The 21,096-nt window shown below is 46.0% G+C and overlaps 1 protein-coding gene across 1 annotated transcript in view; it reads right to left on the minus strand.

Moving 5' to 3' along the window:
• Positions 1-3,567: 3,567 nt before the first annotated feature.
• Positions 3,568-21,096, minus strand: part of LOC119167953 (BPTI/Kunitz domain-containing protein) — a 29,925-nt gene continuing 12,396 nt past the window's right edge. Inside the window, exons 4-5 of the mRNA XM_037419414.2 lie at positions 20,483-20,693; positions 3,568-4,238 (exon numbers count right to left, since the gene is read on the minus strand). Of these exons, the coding sequence (XP_037275311.2) occupies positions 4,211-4,238; positions 20,483-20,693 (239 nt within the window). The 3' untranslated portion in view covers positions 3,568-4,210. The remainder of the gene's footprint in view (positions 4,239-20,482; positions 20,694-21,096) is intronic.

A 21,096-nucleotide genomic window follows, 5' to 3' on the forward strand; every position in this document is an offset into this window, starting at 1 on the left:
TTCCCACTGTCTTTTTCCCTGAAATGCTCCAAAATCACTCTGTATCCAAGAAGAGCTCTCCACGACATAGCACTGAACCCATACTAACCGACACAACATAGTTGCTGTGCCACCCAATGCAAAAAGCGGTTTATAGAACATATAGTCAGGTAATGGAACGTTATTCGAGTTGCCCGAAACACAGCCGTCCTATTAAGCGCCTGAAAAGCGCTGTATTACAACCCGTCACTTTTTTAACAATTATACGCTCGTAGAAGAGTGCAATATTCCTTCTTTTTCAAATCGCACTGCTTGTGTAACGACCACTATATACAGCCTTTTATGCCCTCTCTGACAACACGTCGAATTTGGGGCCACTTGAATTTATTCGATACACCAATACACCACATAAGCGCCCTTGACGACAATTACTTTATTATCGCGCTGCATGTCCCTTCATTATGTTAATTGCCATGAGCGCGACATTTCATTTTGAAAAATTCTGAGCATTTTCTAGCAAGCGCAGCAAATGAGTGAAATCAGCTTCGTTACCGTTCAAATCGTGATAATCGTCGTTTTCGTGCGGCAGCAACCACAGTTACACAAGTTGGTGGAGGTCTCTTCATTGCTCATCTTTACTCGCTGTGTTTTGTTCCTTTTTTTCTCTTCGCGCTTTCTGCACTTTCTTGCATTTGTAATGATCCATGGCCTGGTGGTAAATGGCAGGAAATTACTTAACCAATATTAAATTTTTGTGTAACTCATACATGCCTTGGAGGCCAAGCTATAGGTAAAAGTGCACTCCCAATTTAAGGTTTATTTTGACGTATTCAAAGTACGTTAAATAAAAATGATAAAGCTTTAATAACAATAATGCTTTGTTCTACGAGGCTACAAACGTGGAGATAAAGCTAAACAGCGTGGCAACTTTGACTACATTTCGTTTGAGTTCTAGCTTCCTTTCAACTCTACCCAACGGCAACCCTGCTAATGGCTGCTTCAATCAAATGCGGGCTTCAAAATATCGCCTGTTCCGCGAAACGTTCCTGCATTCTCATATACCACAAGGTGCGCATAGCTATAAAAATACCTATCAAATATATCAGGAACCTATCATCCAAAAATGTCGGGAAACGTACGGTGCACTGTACGAATGAATCCCGTCTTTTTTTTTTTCGTTTCGAGTTTGCGGAAGCATCTCTGAGAGAACAATGGGCGTCCTTGCAGCTAGCAAAGCAATGTTCCGTTGTCCCCTATACATCACAGAGATGGCAGTTAACTGAAGAAACAAGAAGCCCTTTTCCTTTGTAGCCATGTTTAACCGGAAATGTTTCAGAATTTACTTTACCTTGACATGTTGTTGAATAGCCGTGGCCAGCATAACTCGAATATACCATAAACAATTGAATTAGTTACACCCACCATGAACAGCAAATCTAAACGTAGGCTTTGTATAAAGGCATTGCTGAATTTCGTTTTATTCAAAATAGGCCCTCTTTATAAGGCGAAATGTCAATTTTCCGATTGCATGAATAGGAAAATTGTGCGTTTTCTGAAATTTTATTTCAAAATTATCGACAAGTTACCGGGGAATGCGCTCTCTGTAGGGATGTGCAAGACACCGAGAGCTAGAAGATGAAAGGTGTCACACATATGCCGCCCTGAAAAAAGTTACCAAGAAGGCCACAAGCATTACTGAAGCACGTCCTTCAGTCAATTCACGGATAGTACAATTACAAAATATTTTACTTCAAACTAGCAGTGTATGCTTTCCAGTGTAGAATTAGGTTGGTCATGCAGTATAGTCGCTTGTCAAAGTGCTTTTTAAAATTAAGACACGTGTACTGAGATCACGAACTCTGACACCGTACGTAAGCGTAAACGCGTTTTGTGTGATCCAAAGATGGTTAGTTATTTTCCGAGTGAAATATGGGAATGTGCAACGTACTGCAGGCACCGGTAACTATAGACGTATGCCATTGTATTGAGCGGGCTTGAGGGCCATGCAGACAAACGTCTTGACGAGTGCTTTCTCATTCCAATATAGAGACCTAACGAGCTACATACCAATGAACAGTGAATGTGTAGGAGAGGCTTATGGCAAAGCCCCGTGATTACCGGGGCAGGACTTTGAGTTTTAAAGTGAGCAAAAATATCAGTTTTTAAATTCACCTCCTGAAAACATTTTCTCTCTTTTAACAGCAATGTTTAATTAGACCACCATGCATATGGTACTAATTACGTCTCAACAAGGACAAAAATGATGCCCCGCCGCGGTGGTCTAGTGGCTAAGGTACTCGGCTGCTAACCCGCAGGTCGCGGGATCGAATCCCGGCTGCGGCGGCTGCATTTCCGATGGAGGCGGAGATGTTGTAGGCCCGTGTGCTCAGATTTGGGTGCACGTTAAAGAACCCCAGGTGGTCGAAATTTCCGGAGCCCTCCACTACGGCGTCTCTCATAATCATTTGGTGGTTTTGGGACGTAAAACCCCACAAATCAATCAATCAGGACAAAAATGATAATTTTGTCAAATTAGTGAACTTTTGTAGTAAGATTTAGCAGCTTGAGTGGTCTAGAAATATTTTTCCCTAAAAATATACCGTTTGTGAAGTACTACTATATTCATAGTAAATGCAGTATTGCAATAAAAAATACAAACATAACACATTTTGGCTAAATTATTGGAGCCGTATGTGCCAGAAAAATTGCACTAGTATTGCCCGGCTGTCCATGGTACGGCACGAGACAGCAGACATGGCACATATACTTTGGGAGTGTGAGTGCGGTGTTCGCCACCACTACTCGGACGAGCGTTAGCCATTGGCGTTAGCCTACCCCAGGACGACTGGCTGAGCGGTGGCAAGCCACCCTTCTCCGCCCACGTGCAATGGACCAAATCTGGGCTGTCCAGTGAGCCATGACTATCGCCGAGGGCATCGCATGATGCTCCGCGGTCGACAGCTCGTAGAGTGCTAGCTCGGGCCAGTAATTCCTCATTAGATCCTTAATAAAGTTTATTACCTTCCTCACTGATCTTCAAACATCTTTCACAAAAACCTTTACTTAACATGTAGACAAATTTCGCTATAGAAAGAAAAAGCGGTGCTTTTAAAATAAATTTTTCCACAAACAACACCCCAACAACATTCTTGGAAGTTCGGAAAGTAGCCATGTTACCAAAATTTTTTTTCTCTCAGAAACATTGTATCGTTTCACTGTTTTAAATGCAATGAATCATTACTTTTTTTTTCAAATACATTTGAGGTGGTCGCCGAAATGTCTGGAAGGTTTGGCATGGAATGACCTAGATTTGTTAGCAAGTTCACTAGAGTTAACCTTGAGAACACTTCTGTACGCCCGATATGAAATGTAATGGGCAAAACTTTTTGTAATCTGTAGATCAGCGGAAGGGCATACGCCACACGGGTGGTCGCGGTAAGGTTTAGCCTTTCCGCCACTTTTCGGGCTCGCTCGATGGCCCGAACCTGTTCTTCAACTTCACAGAGTTGCACAAAAAATTGAAGTACAAGTGGAAGACACCTGAACACAGAGCTCACAAACTCAAACTTTATTGCAAAAAAAAAACAGACACACATATAGGTGTTTATGAGAACACGCACAGTGAAAGAACTGATAAGATGAGCAGACAGATTGTATTAATGATGCGCTTTCATGAAAAAACCTCAGCGGACACCAACACAACAAAGGGTTTTTGCGACACATGACTTGCTAGCTATGTTGATAAAATACGCCTCTTCGACTTCCCGCACTACCCTGTCCTGGAATCTATCTTGTACTACCATATCACCAAACGAAGAGCCCGGTTGTTCCTTTAGAGAAGCTTTGTGATTCATAATCCTATTTTTATTATAACACCCCGTCTGTCCAAAAGTTTGTATTTTAATTTTTCGCGCAGCTCCGCTAAGATGAATTACCATCTCGCCCAGCAGTCCGTGCTTGTTCTTCAAGTTCTGAGCTAACCACAGCGTCGATCTAACGCGTCTCATGTAGGTCCGGATTTTGGTGATCGAAAAGCCGTGTAGTGTGTGGGCATTTCAAAAATATGTGTCCCATATCTGCATATTCATGGTTACATAGGATACAGCCAGCGTCGAGGAATCACCTGGGGTATATGCGGTTAAGGTGCACCCGATGCACGCTTGCACATTTGGTACGTGGTTTCACAGCTGCAACTCTGCATGGCATTTGCGCAATAACTGTAGCCTATCTGTTACTCGGCATTGCTGAAAGGAAATCCCCTGGAAAGATAGGAAGAAAGGCGTTGTTTAGACCAAAGTGCTCTAGTATTTTGATTTTTTGTACCTATCGGACAGAAAAAAAAGTCAAACTGAGTTTGTTGTGTTCCAGGTGGGTGTGCTTTAATACCAAAAAATTCAAAAACCTTTTTGATAAGGCACTCATGTTATTTGTTTATACTCCACATTTAACGCCGCAATCACTTGTGTAATAATGTGCGCATATATCACTCCATGTGTCACACCCCCGCTTATATATTATGCATATTTTATGCTTCGATATCGTGACCCGACTTAAGCCTTATTACAACCATTGTGCTGATTGGTTAGCGATAACGCCCACTCATGATGTTTTTTGTCCATACTTTCGTGCGTAAATAAGCACATTTACGTCGTCAATTTTTGAAGGAACAGATTATCCGTCGAAGAATCCCTTTTGTAAAAAGAATAGCTCGTTTTGTCTTCATTATTACAAATTTGTAAGGTTCATACCCAAAAATTTGTCACTTGTGAAAACGATTTGAATATCGATAATGTGAAACTATTATTCAACAAACAGTAATATATCATAGGTACATTCTATTTTACTGTGACCCTCCTGCTGAATAGAGAATTTAACCTGTTGGGCAAGTGAACGCTGCTCTATGTTCAAGAGCATGGCGTAAACTTCCATTCCGATAACATGGACTAACATTAGCGCCACGTAATGAGCGTAGTATTATGAATACTTATCTGGTGCCAGTAGGTTTACTTTGGCAATGCCCTTTTTGGTGATTCCGTAGTGGCGTTGATGATTATGACTCGCGTTCGAATAAGCGCGAGCACGATAGTGGGAGGCATCTGTCTGATCCTATTACAAATATGTTTAGTACTAAGTTAATGAGTAAAATATGCGAATGAACACGAAGAAACGTGCCGTCTAATGTAAAATATGTATGTATGTATGAGGTGGTATTGAGAGAATCACTCTCGTGAATCGTTCAAAGATTTGGCACAATACCTGGCAAGTGACCAAAACGCGGGTCACATGTGCATAATGTAACCTCGCAGTGTTCAGCGTACGTGTATTGGTGCAATAAATTTAACCGTTATATGGAAATTATATATGGTAATGACTTTCATTATCATTTCAGTCCATTAGTGATAAAAGATCAATGAAGTTTTTAAGCAGGGTTTTTCAGCAGTCGCGCGATTTTGAGATTGTTTGACGTGACCAATATACACAGAAGCCATTTTTATTTCATTCCTCAGTCAACTTTCTAGAATACTTCCAGTTTCTTCGTCTTATTCATTTCTTTTTTTTGATCTTCTTGTATTCGTCAGGAGCTCCATAAAACTGTAGTGACATGTCCGCACAACTGAGAAAAACCTGTGGTAGCCTCAAAACTACAGAAGCTCATGACAACACGAAAATATGTCATGTGACTGGACAGGTGCCACTGGTTTATCGCAAAATTTAAAATGAATTATACAGCACTATGGTGCGCAGACGTTCTGAGCACTTATCTATGCAACACAACTTATCAGTCTAAAACATATGAAATCAAAAATAACTAACCTCGCTCTTGTACGGGCATATGCACACCTAACTGGCGCAGTTACTTCTTTTCTTATATGAGACTCCTCCCTTAGTTAACGGGGAGGTTTGTGCCGGCTTCTTACAGGAATCGTCTCCTTAAAAAATATCGGTTGAAGCATGTATTTTTGTCAGTGGGGAGCAAGATTGGCCCAGTCTACTTTCTTTAGATTTAGCGCACTCCTCCTAACCAGTCATTAGGGGATCAGCCTGTTGCCCTGAGTACATCTCTCCGCAAGACAGTGGTATGGCGTACACCACTCCTCGCACACATTCCATAAAAGGCGAGGAATGCTTCCTTGAGCGGCCTTCCTTGCTGCTCACTTTTTTGTGTGAGGCTAAAGTTGTGCGGGATTGTTTGGCGCCAGAAAAAAAAAAAAACCACAGCGTATCCACGGAGTGAGCGATAATGAGAGGGGAAAAACATCCGTCAGACTGTTCGTCTGCTTGTCTGTCTGTTTGTCTCTCCGTCCGTCTGGTCATACTAAACATTACACCATCTCTCACTATAGAGGGAACCACGTGCAAATGCGAGGCAGTACTGGAGATCACTTATGTTTCCATGCCTATATTTCCGTGCGTGTTTCATTTGTGTGTGGAGTTGTGCATACTTTGTGCACTCCTTAAGTTACCCCCTTCTATTTGTGTGTATTACTATATGTGTGTGTGAAAATGTGTGTGAGAGAGGATGAAGATGAAGTGTCTATTTCATAGAACGCTTGTACCCTAGTCTCAAATTTTCCATTTGTTTTACCACAAATTCTAGGAGCTACCACTTCCTCCTTGCGAGAATGGATGAAGAAGCCTCTCAGGATTTTCGAGGTGGACAACCGCTACGTCTGGCAGCAGCTAGGAAACATGGGACCACCTCAAGTGGCACAGACAGCAAGGCAACGAAGCTCTACTCCGACGGCTTCGAGTCATAGGATGACGACTACACAGTCGTCGTGAGCCGCAATGCAAAAAGAAGACTGCTACGAACATCGTCGACGGCGAGTATATCCACCGTGCAGGCTACCGCGCAGCGTTGGCCACACACTATACTCTTCAGGGCTGTGAACCCTTCAGCTAACCTACGGCGGCTCAACAGACAAGTCCTCTCTGCATACCTCGAAGGACTCGCTCCAAATGAGATTAAAGACGTCAGGATCAACTCACGGAAGAATGTTCTGGAAGTTGATGTTCTACACCGTAGTGCGCGGCCAAGCCTACAGAACATCTCGGAAATCGACGGAGTCACAGTTAAATCAATGATCCCCACTGACTGTAAGGGCAGTGTTGGCGTCAATTATGACGTGGACATTTCCATTCCCGCTGACGATTTTCCAATCTTGATAAAGCCAACTACAGACGATATCCTCATCAAGCACATCGCAAGGCTTGGTCAGTCACGTTGCCTGAAGACTGTTTTTGAGAGAGACAGTCTTCCCTCACACGTCAAAGTTGGCCACGTTCGCCACCAGGTCCGTCCATACATACCGAAGCCCCTAAAAGGCTTCAGCTGTTTCAAGATCTTACATGTAAAAGGAGTATGTACCAGAAATGTCGTGTGCCCGCGGTGTGCCGAACCTCATTCAGAAGACACCTACCACGCAACAGCGTTCAAATGCTCCAACTGCCACGGCGCTCATAAAGCGTCGTCTAAAGATTGCCCGTAAGTGGGAAATGAACACGCGGTGCGTTTCATCGCACAATTCCACGCTGTTGCGTATCCACGGTGTTGCGCGACAATTCAACGCACAGAGAAGCCGCTGCTACTCTCAGGCGACGTCGGCGTCACCACAGAAGATCATCATGAAACGTGACATCTGCCGTTAGAGACACGTCATCTCAAGCAAGAAGAGCTGGCCCCCCATCATCAAGCTCTGCGAAGACGGATACACCGAAAACAAAATCAGGGTCAAGACTCCCACCTTGTGAAGAGTGGCCATCACTTCCACGAACACAGCCTGTTTCAGAGGTGCATCGAATCCCGCCAACCTCAATGCCATCACAAACCACTGGTGAAAAGACAACTGAGGATCGCCAAGTCATTAACATGTTGCACACCCTTATGAGCGCAATGCGCATGCTTCTAAGCAACATGAACACCCCGTCAGCGCAGAGCGCACTCCAGGTGCTGGACACTTTGCATCCGGTACTTGCAGCTCTAAGGTAAAACGATGACCCGTAACATGTTATCCTTCCGAGAGAAGTTCAAGAATGCATCTGTTCTTCAGTGGAATGCTAGAGGACTTAGGGCGCGTACGTCCGAGTTTCGGCAATATGTATTCACGAACCAGTTCTCCATAATTGTGATTTGTGAACTGAACCTGTCAGTTCACGTGAGACTGTCTGGATATGAGGGCTTTATGTCTTCTACCCCCGAAGAGCGCAGCAAGGTCATTGTGTTCATATGGCGCGACTTACATTTTATTCATCACCCTGTACCCCCTGACGAAGAAAACCAGTACGTTTGCCTAACAGTAAAAAACAAGAAGACCACATTCACCATCATCAGAGCCTAGTTACATCCATCAAGTTGTCTAGACCATGAGCGCTTGCGCAGAATTTAGAATTCAACTCTCTAGCCATGGGTGATAACTGGCGACTTCAATGCCCACCACTACTTATGGTGAAGCTCCAGGGTGAACACTAGAGGTAGACAGTTAATGTCTTGCGCTTCTGAATGTGACCTTATCCTCGTGAATGACGGCAGCCCTCTTATCTGCGCGGATCGGCCTATAGCAGTTGCCTGGACCTCACTTTCGTCTCACGCTCGTTCGCCAGCAGAGCGCAGTGGTTTTCGGATTTGGAAACAAGGGGTAGTGACGACATCCCAACATACCTGAATATCGACGGCTTTCCAAGTCTCAAGTCCACCAGAGCCATCTAGTGCACCAATTGGCAAAAAATACAAGTTAATCATGGAGGACAATGTTGACGCCTCACCCTTCAACCTAGAGGGGGCAATAAAGAGTGCTTCACAGTCAACCACGCGTTCACTTGCGGTGTGCTCATCTCGCACTGATATGGAGACTGATCTCGAGAAACTCCGAGCGATTCGTCGTCGTGCAGAACGACGTTATAGATGCACGAAGTGACTTGATGATCTGAGAGTGGCCAGACGCACACAAAAGAAAATACAGCGTCACATGGACAAGTTGGACAAGCAACATTGGGTATCTTTTTGCGAGTCTTTGGATCCCAGAAAGCCTCTCTCACTGATCTGGTGAACTGTGCGGGGTCTTTGTACAACCATTACTCAGCGCTGCCCAGTAAAATCTCTGGCACTTCACTTACGCTGCGAAGAGATTGATGTCGCAGATTTTTGCTGTCGAATGATTGCCTGCGGACCGAATCCACCTGGGACGAGGACGCCCGAATTTGCTGTATCCTCACGCGATCCCCGAAAAGAGATTTCGTTTTCAATGGACGAGCTAAAGGCTGCGCTTGCTTTGTGTACACGTTCTTCAGCACCAGGACCTGACGGCATCACTCACCGCGCTCTGTGTCACCAGGAGATCAAGCTCGGAAGGCACGCTTGCTGCGGTACAACGACTCCTGGCGAACTGGCATGGTTCTACAGGAATGGAAGTGAAGTCGCCTGAGTCCTCTTCTCAAACCCGGCAAGTCTCCTCTGGACATTTCCTTTTACCGCCCGATCGCCCTCGCGAGCTGTGCGGGAAAAGTTATGGAAAAGATGATTTTAACGCATCTGGAATGGTACTTAGAGTTCTACGAGATATATTCAGATGCCATGTCCGGGTTCAGACGAGGCGGCTCATCAAGAGACACTGTAGTTGACTTGGTGACATATGTAGAACACCAGAAAGCCTGCAAACGGTTATCTGCTGCTCTGTTTTTTGACGTTAAAGGGGCATACGACAATGCCACCCACGAAGCCATTCTCAGCGCACTAGAAGGAGTGGGTCTCGGTGGCAGGATATATACGTGGGTTCAGAGCTACCTAGAGAATAGATCATTTCACGTGCAGACAGAGAATGGCCCTACACCAGAGTGTTACTGCAGCCGAGGAGTCCCGCAAGGCGGAGTGCTAAGCCCGACGCTGTTAAACCTAACACTCATTGAACTAGTTGGCAAGCAACCAAGCAGTGTACGACTTTCCATTTACGCTGATGACATCTGTGTGTGGAGATCAGGTATGACTCGACTTCAACTTCGCCCTCACATTCAGAAGGCAGCATCAGTGACATCGCACAACCTACGGAAACAAGGGCTTGAAATCTGAAGTAAAAAGTGAGCAGTCGTGGCTTTCACCAAAAAACCAATGTCCGCTTACGGCATATCAATTAACGGGCAGTTGGTGTCATGCAGCCGGAGTCACAGGTTCTTGGGAGTCGTAATCGTCCGAAACCTGTCTTGGACACCCCACGTAAACTACGTGAAAAAGCGGCTGACCGCCATTTGTCACTTATTCAGGTTTCTTGCCGGGAAAAATTGGGGAATGTATGTCGAGTCTATATTACAGCTGTACAAGGTATTATTTATTGGATTCCTGCGGGATAGCCTACCTGTTAAATCTAACATGTGCAAAACGAACCTGCGCACAATTCAAAATATTCAAGCCCTGGCGCTTAGGATATGCCTTGGTTTACCCCGCTGCGCCTCAACAGCTGAAACAATTGCCATTGCACAGGACTACTCTGTCATGACGCACATCACTATTGAAAAGATGCGTAGGTACTTTAGGCAACGTGCTAGGAATCCTTCCCACTACTTGGCAACCCTTGCTACTGAGAGGCCCCGCACGAAATTTAGTGCAATTGTCTGTGCACATCGTGCGTCATTTACGTCAGGTTTTACGCCTGCTGAGAAACTGGTGTATCATCCGTGTTGCCTGACACTTCCACAAGTACGTGTTTTAATTCCAGGAATACAGAAAAAATCAAATTTGCCTTCATCAGCCCTAAAACAATTGAGCTTGAACCTTCTGCACGAAATGTACAATAACCACTTGCACATACACACCGATGGTTCAACCTCAGCGTCTGGTTTTGGCAATGCGGTGGTGATTGCGGCTAGAGAAATCACTCTAGGAATCAAGCTGTCACACGTCACTACATCTACGGCGGCAGAATTTGCAGCTTTGCGTGACGCCCTAGAGTACATCAAATCCCGGAGACCGAGTAAATGGGCTGTGATTTCCGACTCGAAACTGGCCCTACAGAGCATGTAATCAGTCCTTCGACGAGGTTGCCATGAACTGTTGACTTATGAAGTCGTCAAGCTTCTTCACCACGTTACAGAAACAGGCCACGAGGTCACCTTTCAATGGCTTCCTGGCCATTGTGGGATCAGTGGCAATGATTCCGCAGACAACGCGGCTCGCATATCGCACAAAGAAAAGCACATCCTTCCGATTCCTTTGTCAAGGACTGACGCTGCAAAGCAACTTCGTCACCTGGCACGTAGTCTGTGTCTGCAGGAGTGGAACACCCCAAGCATAAGACATACGAGACTTTACCAAATAAATCCTCGACAGGAACTTCGACCTCCATCCAGACTTCGACGTGAAGCTTCGCTTCTATGTCGCCTTTGGTTGGGGGTCACCTTCACAAAAGCATATAGAGCCCTCATCGGATTGACCGACAATGCGGAATGCGATGTCTGCTGCACCAAAGAAGACATCGACCATCTGATATGCCATTGCCCTCGATTTGCCTCTGAAAGACAGAAGCTTTCGGATGCATTGCAAAAATTGGACGATCGGCCATTCTCTATACAGATGCTACTGGAACACCGTCCTCGCCTTTCGTCGACTCAAAAAGCAGTCAAAGCTGTCTTGTGCTTTTTGAGGACTACAGGCTTACGTGACCACCTTTAACTTTTGTGTAGTGCCAGCACTGCATACGCGCCAGCCGACTGACTGACAATCATCTTCAGATCCATACCATCTAGCTCCTTACCTACTGCTGTGTCAAGTTTGCTCAAAAAACATTGCATAGGATCGGGGCGACACTAGACCCAATGCAAATCCCACCGTTCTGGACGTACAATTCTTCATTCCACCCCACTAGCGCGGAACTCATATACATGGCCGAAATCTCCATAAAACCTTCTACAGACACACCACAGGCGTTACAAAACCCAGTGCTTTTCTCTGTGCTACGTTGTTTGATTTTTTTGTTTCTTTGGTTTTTCCGTTTTTTTTCATTTTTATATATACATTTAGATTTTTTGTGTTTTTGTTTCTTGTTTTTTTTACATTTTCTTTTCTTAGTTCTTGACACTTGTTTGTTTCCGGTTGTGGGTGCGTGCATATTTTGTTATGTCGCGTTGTTGATAATGACACGGAAAGTCGGGAATGACGTACATGCGTGTGATGTATTTATTAGTGTTCGCTTCGAAATAAAATTTTCAGTTGCTAGTAAGCGCTTGTCTGTGTCCTCTCTGAGTGTGTGTTGTTTTTTTCGCTTGTTTCATCATGAACCTTTACCAACACCCCCAACTGACAGTCATCCTAAATGTAATTTCTAGTACAAAGGGCCCTTTTCCATGTGTTAACACCGCCTTCCTTTCTAACCCTGCCACCATCACCTCGTTAATCGCTCTCTACGTTTGCAAGATTCGCATTGCCTCTTGGTATAACCGAGCATCGCTGTGCCCCCCGGTTGTGCAACTTTTGTGCGGGTTACTGGCTCCTACTCGTGGAAACAGCAGACGTTTATGCAAAAAACAGTCCTCAGAATGGAGCCATCAGTTTCGGTACTTCAAAGACTCCTTGTGAGTGGCCTGTCGCACTCAGAGTGGAAATGGACACCGACACTACCGAGAGTGGCTACGGCTGTCGGAAAGTGCCACAGAGGATTCGTGGAAGCAGGCAAGGAAAAGTTTACCCAAGAAGGAAAGACGCACAAGTATGGAAGGAAAAGTCATGATCCTAGGAAATCTGGCTTTGCCCGACCATCTTAAAAGGCTTCTTCAACACGGACCCAAGTTTTGTGTGGAACCAGTTCTCTCCCGTGCCGAGAAGGTGGAAGTGGCCAGGTCCGTGGCAAGCCGTGTGAAGGACGAGGAAAAAACTGAGGTGCAGTACTGATTGCGAGAATGTGTTTTCGTCTAGCAATGTAACACCGCACATGGCAAAGAAAATGGGACCTGTGATTAAGTTCCTGTCTGCTAGTGGTAGTCGTATTGCGGTTTCGGATAAGGAGGGTTACTTTGTGATTTTGCCAGAAAAGCTATATTTGAAAATGCCCAGGCTGCTATAGAAAACAATTTCCGCAAAGTTGATGAGAAGGTCAGCATTGTAAAACGTCGCGTGGTTAGGAAGCTAGCTGACTCGAACCTGAGCAGGCTGTCTTCAGCGGTAAAAGGCAAAAAAGGCTTGTTTCTGGAAGCGTTTTTTACGGTAAAAACACACAAGGAGAACCTTCCGTTCTGAACCATTGTCTCAGAAAGGGGTACCTGGCTACGTCTTGTGTCCGAATTTTTGCAAAAGCATTTGAAAACGCTCCAGTTTTGTGACCCGTTTTTGGTTTCCAACTCCAATGAAGTAGTGGACTACCTAAAGGGAGATAATTTAAGGGTCTCTGACGCCTTCAGTATTGATGCCGTTGATCTGCATTATTCCGTTCCGCATGGTCCGTTACTACAAAGCGTACAAGAGTGCATCACGGAAAAAAATGATGAAGTGGCTTTTTGTAATGCCTGTGGCGTGTGTGTAGGAGGTTTTATGGAGATTTTGGCCATGTATCTGAGTTCCACGCTAATGGGGTGGAATGAAGAATTGTACGTCCAAAAGGAAGGGATTTGCATTGGATCTAGTGTCGCCCCGATCTTATGCAATGTTTTTTTGAGCAAACTTGACACAGCAGTAGGTAAGGAGCTAAATGGTATGGATCTGAAGCTGTTTAGATTTGTAGATGACTACCTTGTTTTGGTAAAATATGAAAATCAGCTTTTTTTTCTGTCTTTCTCTTCTCTTTCCTCTCTCTCACCTTTATGCCCCCTTCCCATTCCTCCAGCATAGGGTAGCAAACTGGACATGTGCCTGGTTAACCTTCCCGGCCTTCTCTCTTGTTGTTCATCCCCCCCCCCCTATATATGTGTCGCGCCCATGGATGGATGGATCGATGGATGGATGGATGGATTGATTTCATTGATGTATATGTGGGGTTTAACGTCCCAAAACCACCATATGATTATGAGAGACGCCGTAGTGGAGGACTCCGGAAATTTCGACCACCTGGGGTTCTTTAACGTGCACCCAAATCTGAGTACAGGGCCTACAACATTTCCGCCTCCATCCGAAATGCAGCTGCCACAGCCGGGATTTGAACCCGTGACATGCAGGTCAGCAGCCGAGTACCTCAGCCACTAGACAACCGCGGCGGGGCGTGGATGGATGGATGGATGGATGGATGGATGGATGGATCCGGCTGTGCCCTTTAAGATCGGGCGGTGGCTCACGCCAGATAGCCATAAAGTTAAGTACTATCACCATGTGTTTAAGGATTGAATCGCACTCGAGGCTCGATTGTAGCCACCAATCAGTTAGCCTCCTCCTAGTTATTTCTACCCATTTAAAGTCTATTTCGCCCTCACTGTCCCTAAACTACAATGCTTTGTAAAATTCGGTGCCATTATTTTTCACTATAGGGCGGAGCCCTTCACAGAACATTATCAAATGTTCAGCCGTTTCTTCCTCCTCTCCACACGCACTACATACCGTGTGTGTGCCTTCGTATTTTGCTCGGTACGTCTTGGTCCACAATACTCCCGTTCTAGCCTCGAAGAGCAGAGGACTACCCCAAGAATTATCGTAAATCTTTTCCCTTGCAATTTCCTGCTCAAAAGTTCTGTATGTCTCCAGTGATGATTTCGTAACCATTCCCATCTTCCACATGTCCCTTTTTGTTTCCCTCACCTTCTTCTTAACCAATGTTTTCTTTTGGCTTGGTATTCTGCTATTGTCTATATACTTGCTTGACAATTTTCGAGTTTGTTCCCTCCATTTAGTATCGACATTCTTCATGTACAAGTAACTGAGAACTTTCCTAGTCCGACGCTCCTCTCCCATTTTTCTCAATCGCTCCTCAAATTCTATTTTGCTGCTAGCTTCCCTGCACTCCCACGATATCCATCCCATGTCTCCCTGTACCGCCTGATTTGGGGTATTCCAGTGTGCTCCCGAAGCAAGTCTACCTATGCCACGTTGTTTAATTTTCAAACTTGCTTGAGGAGGAGGAGGAAGCAACAAAAAGGGAAAAGGCAGGGAGGTTAACCAGAAAGACATCCGGTTGGCTACCCTACACTGGGGGATTAAGGAAGAGGACAAGAAAGACGAGAAAGAGGGAAGAGAGGGAAAAGGGGGTGGGAGAGAGGCTGACAGTAATTTCACTGCAGCGTGTAGAACTCTACCGCATATCAGGGGCGTTCACACAAGCCTGTCTTTCTCAGGAAACACAGCAGGGCTTTCACTGCCTTGTGGGCTGTCGAAGCATGTGTACGTTGCTGTAATAGCACCTACACAAAAAGAGGCCGATCATCCAGTCGCCGCATTGCGTTGGCAAGTACTTGTCTATCTGAGGCAAATCGAGGACAATGACACAGCAGGTGTTCGATATTTTCGTCGGTGCCGCAAACATCGCACGCCGCACTGTCAGTAATTCCGATTAACGTGGTATAAGCTTTCGTGAAAGCAACTCCCAGCCAAAGGCGATAGAGAAGCGAAGCTTCACGTCGATGTAGGCCGGGTGGAGGCCGGAGTTGTAGTGAAGGGTCGAGCTCGTGCAGTCGTGTACGTCGTATGCTTGGTGTGTTCCACTCAGTCAGTGTGAGACTGCGGGCCAGTTCACGAATCTGCCTCGCCGCATCCGCTCTTAAAAGCGGTATCGGAACGCTGTTCGCTTCTTTATGTGACGTGTGAGCAGCATGATCTGCAGAATCATTGCCGCCTATACCACTATGCCCAGGTAACCACTGAAAGACGATGTCATGGCCTTTTTGTATTAAAAGGTGGTGAAGTTTCACGGTTTGGTAGGTCCACTGGTCGTGGCATCCGCGTCGGAGAACTGATATCAGGCACTGCAACGCTGGTTTTGAGTCAGAAAACACAGCCCATTTACCTGGTCTTTCTTCTGAATTGATGTGTTTCAGTGCATTGCGCAGAGCCTCGAGTTCTGCCGTCGTTGAAGTTGTCACATGTGAAGTCTTAAAACACCGAGTTACCCCTTGTGATGGTATAACCACTGCTCCACCTGAACTAGACGGCGTAGTAGAGCCATCCGTGTAAATGTGCACGTGGCTACTGTAGTTTTCTTCCAGTAGGAATAGACTCAGTTGTTTCAGGGCATGTGTCGGTAAGTCCGATTTTCTCCTCATTCCTGGAATCATTAAGTGAACTCGCGGCCGGCTCAAGCTCCAAGGAGGAAGCAGTGCCTTTGATGCAGGTGCGTATGTCTCAGCAAATGATGAACGATGCTTGTAGACAATAGTATCGTATGTCGTGAGGGGCCTTTCAGCAGCTAGGCTCGCAAGGTGGTGAGAAGGGGTCCTGGCATAATGCCTGAGGTGCATGCGCATTGTCTCGGTAATAATATGCGTATTTATGGAGTGATCTTGAGCGATGGCAATGGTTTCAGCCGTTGAAGCACTGCGGGGTACTCCAAGGCATATCTTAAGTGCTTGGGCTTGAATGCTTTGAATTGCGCGCAGGTTGGTCTTGCCGGTGTTAGATATTGCAGGTAAGCTGTACCGTAAGAATCCGATAAACAACTCTCTGTACAGTTGCAGCATGGATGGTATGGGCACTCCCCGATTCTTTCCTGCAAGGAATTTGAACATGTGGCATGTTGCGATCAGCCGCTTCTTCACATAGTTCACGTGTGGAGTCCACGACAGGTTTCTATCTATTATGACTCCCGAGAACCTGTGGCTTCTGCTGAACGATATGTATTCTTCATTAATCGATATACTGTAAGCAGACATTGGTTTCCGCGTGAACGCTACCACTGCACATTTTCCGCAGGAAACCTCGAGGCCTTGTTTACGAAGATAGCATGACGTCGTTGTAGCAGCCTTCTGAAGGCGGGCGCGAAGCTAATGCCTTGTCACACCTGATAACCAAATGCAGATGTCCTCAGCATAGACAGAAAGTTCTACAGTGCTAGGTAGCTGCTCGACTAGACAAATGAGAGTTAGGTTGAAAAGGGTAGGGCTTAGCACTCCTCCCTGAGGAACTCCTCGGCTGCTGTAATAATCAGGTATTGGGCCATTCGCTGCCATCACGTAAAATGATCTCAACTGTAAGTAGCTGTACACCCACATATATATCTTGCCACCAAGACCTACTGTTTCCAAAGCACTAAGGATGGCTTCATGGGTGACATTGTCGTAAGCCCCCTTAACGTCTAAAAACAGGGCGGCGCACAGTCTCTTACAGGCTTTCTGGTGTTGAACATATGTTACCAGATCAACAACGTTGTCGATTGACGAATGGCCGCGCCTGAATCCGGTCATGGATACTGGATAGATTTCGTAGTGCTCTTAATACCACTCCATTTGTGTTAGAATCATTCGTTCCATCGTTTTTCCCACACACCTGGCAAGTGCGATAGGACGGTATGAGGCAATATCCAAAGGAGATTTGCCAGCCTTTAGAAGTGGAATGAGACGACTTGAATTCCATGTCTGGGGAACCGTACCAGTCTGCCAGGAGTCGTTGTATAGGCGTAAGAGTGCCTTCCGAGCTTCGTCTCCAAGATTACAAAGGGCACGATAGGTAATGCCGTCAGGACCGGGTGCTGAAGAACGTCTGCACAGAGCCAGTGCCGCCTCTAGCTCATCCATAGAAAACTGGCATTCCATACGGGGATCACGTGAGGGTGGTGGGTTGTCAAATGTTCCCGTTCTTAATACTGTGAAATTGGAATCACTGGCAATTCTTCTACAGAAAGATTCTGCGACGTCAATCTCTCTGCATCGAAGGTGAAGTGCCAGAGATGTAAATGGGTGTCGCTGACCCAAGGTTGTGCTAAGACCCCGGACAGTTCGCCATATCAGTGATAGGGGCTTACGTGGATCCAACGACTCGCAAAAGGATGTCCAACGTCGCCTAGCCAGTTCATTCATGTGCCGCTGCATTTTCTTTTGAATGCGTCTAGCCAGCCTCAAATCATCCATGCACTTTGCCCGTTGGTACCTTCGTTCTGCACGACGGCGTATTGCGCGAAGTTTCTCAAGCTCGATGTCGAAGTCGATGCGCTTGTGACTAGTGAAATGTGTATGCGAGGTATTCTGCAGGACATCCTTTATCGAGTCCTCTAGGTTATATGATGAGCCGTCGGTACAGCAGTCTTCCATTAACATTTTGAATTTCGGCCAATCTGTGTACTTGAGGCCTCTTGAGGACTTGGAGCTGGTTAAACCTTCTATACACAGGTAAGTTGGTATATGGTCGCTGCCCCGTGTTTCCAGATCCGAAAACCAGTGCACTTTCCTGGTAAGTGAGCGAGAAACCAATGTAAGGTCCAGGCAGCTGCTGTAGGCTGATTCGCGTAAATATGTAGGGCTTCCATCGTTACAAACGCAGAGTTCGTACTCTAAGGCTAAGTACACCAATTTTCTTCCTCTAGAGTTGTCCCTGGAGCTTCCCCATAGGAAATGGTGGGCATTGAAGTCGCCAGTGATCACACATGGCCTTGGAGGCGATGTCAGAATACCGCGTAAGCGCTCGCAGTCAAGGCGGCTTGAAGGAGATAAGTAAGCTCCGATAATCGAGAAAGCAACCTTATCCTTCTTCACAGTAAGGCACACATACTGATTCCCTTCATCAGGCGAGACTCTGTGGTGAACGTAAGTGAGGTCATGGCGCATGAATACAATAACTTTGCTGCAGTCTCTGTGAGTGGAAAACATAAAGCACTCATATCCTGACAGCTTGATTGAAGCACACAGGTTGGGTTCACAAATCACGATAATGGGGAAACGGTTCACAAATACAAACTGTCTAAAGTCTGACATGCGCGACTTCAGTCCTCTGGCGTTTCACTGAAAGACAGATGTATTCTTGACTTCCGCTCGAAACCACGGTGCCTCGCTGGCCATGGTTTTACCTTAGAGCTGGAAGCACTGGACTCAGGGTGTTCAGCACATGCAGTGCAGTGTGCGCAGCCGAAGTCTTCATATTACTCAGTAGGACACGCATGGTACTCATCAGCGATTGCAGCAAGCTTATCACTTGATCTTCATTCATCGCATCACTGGTTTGAGGGGTCATCGAGGGCGGCAGTATTTGATGCAGCTCCGAAGTAGGTTGACGTCGTAGAAGAGAGGGCCACTGTTCGGAAGGTGCGACTGCTGTCCCTTTCTTCTGTTTGGCAGTATCCGTCTTCAGTGAGCTCGGTGTTTGTGGGTCAGCCTCTTTGATAGAGGATGACATCTCTCTATCGGTAGAGCCGTTTTTCCGTGATGGTCTTCGCCCACGACACCGTCGTCGGCGTAGTGTAGCGGCAGCTTCCCTGTGCGTTGAATTGTCCCGCACCACACGCCTGAGTACCGCGTGCTCGTTTCGCACCCGCGGGCAATCTTTGGATGAGGCCTCATGAGCACCGTGGCAGTTTGGACATCGTAGCATGGTGGCACTGCAGGTGTTTTTTGAGTGAGACTCAGCACACCGCGGACACACAACTTTGTTCCCACAGACACCTTTTACGTGTACCACCTTGGAGCACTTGTAGCATTGCAGTGGCTTCGGTATGTAAGGACGCCCTGAGTGGCGAACATGGCCAACTTTGACATACGAGGGAAGGCTGTCTCCCTCGAACACAAGCCTCAAGCAGTGAGTTGCCGAGCCTGGTAATGTGCGTGATGCGGGTGCCTTCAGTCGCTGGCTTTATTAGTATTGGCAGGTCATTAGCTGAGATGGAAACATCCACATCATAAATGACGCCTACAGTGCCATTACAACCTGTAGCGACCATTGGCCGAACTTTCACGTTGCCGATTTCTGTTATGTGCCGAAGGCTTTGCAGTGCGCTACGGTGCATAACGTCTACAGCAAGGACATTCTTTCGTGCATTGATCCTCACGTCTTTGATCTCATTCGGCGCGGTTTCCTCGAGAAGCACAGAAAGAACTTGCCTGTTGAGGAGTCGCAAGTTGGATGCGGGGTCTTCGGGCAAACTTGCTTGAACTTCTGATTTCAGAAGGCACTCTCCCAGCGCAGCAAGGAGAGCACCATGGTGCGAGCGAGCGCAGAATTATATGCGAGCGCACAGCTGTAGTCGAGAGATGAAGCGGGGACCGATAAAACGTATTTAGCGTCATCTCATAACGTGTTGCTCATTGAAAAATCAAAAGACGGTCACGTTCCCTGCACATGCTTCGCATAACGTTCATACCTAAGGTATGTGGCATCTGCATTTTTAAAGTGTAGAAATCTGCCCTAAATCGATAATAACAGCTAACCTAATGTACGTTCATTCCTGATTTCAAGGCAACTTTTGTATCGATTTGAGAGTTCGCTCGTGGAGACGACAGCTACCTTACTGTGACAGCATTATTTTTAAATTTGTACTTGTATGATTGACCCTGTACATTCGGTAATGCAGCGTATAACTATTGTGATATATCAACGTTTTCACCTGTGTAAACATCGCTAGTCATGACGCTTTTCTTTGCAATTCACAGTTTGCTTTTACACAAAGGGGGAAAAAAAACTTACTCGCATTCCATAATGCACAACGTCATGCTTGTGAACATATTTGATTCTGGTGGTAGTGGTGGTCCACAGTATTTGAATGGCTTGCATTTTCTTTCGTTAATGTCATAATAAAACACGTCAATTTCGTAATGACGTTGTCCCCAACTCATTGACTTTTGGTCTCCATTGCATTCGCAAGGAGGCTTGGAAGCACAGTACAAGGGAGATTCGCCTGTACAAGAATGAAGAAGTAACGCTGTAATTCACATAACCACAATTATCCAAAGATATAAACGCGGGCCTACATATTTCGTTCGTATAATCGCACACGTGAATAAAGTAAGCGGGATTGACCAAAGGCACGTTTTTTTTTCTTTTTTGGGCCCAAACCTACTGAAAACGAAAGACAATGAAGCTAAGGAAACTCCAGGGGACGTTGATTGCAGTCATTTAACTGTGTTAGGGCAGTAATTATTGCGAAGAATTTACTTTGCGCCCGTAGGACCGAAAGAACGTGCATCAAATAACGAGTCCAAAACTCTACCTATTAAGGTACAGGGGGCGGTCGTTCTCCCGTAGACGTTATCGGATATTTTTTTTTTTTTTCGTACGTAAACTTGCAAGTGTCAGCCAGT

This window comes from Rhipicephalus microplus, chromosome 6 (genome assembly GCF_043290135.1).
Source record: "Rhipicephalus microplus isolate Deutch F79 chromosome 6, USDA_Rmic, whole genome shotgun sequence".
In the NCBI taxonomy this organism is placed as follows: domain Eukaryota; kingdom Metazoa; phylum Arthropoda; class Arachnida; order Ixodida; family Ixodidae; genus Rhipicephalus; species Rhipicephalus microplus.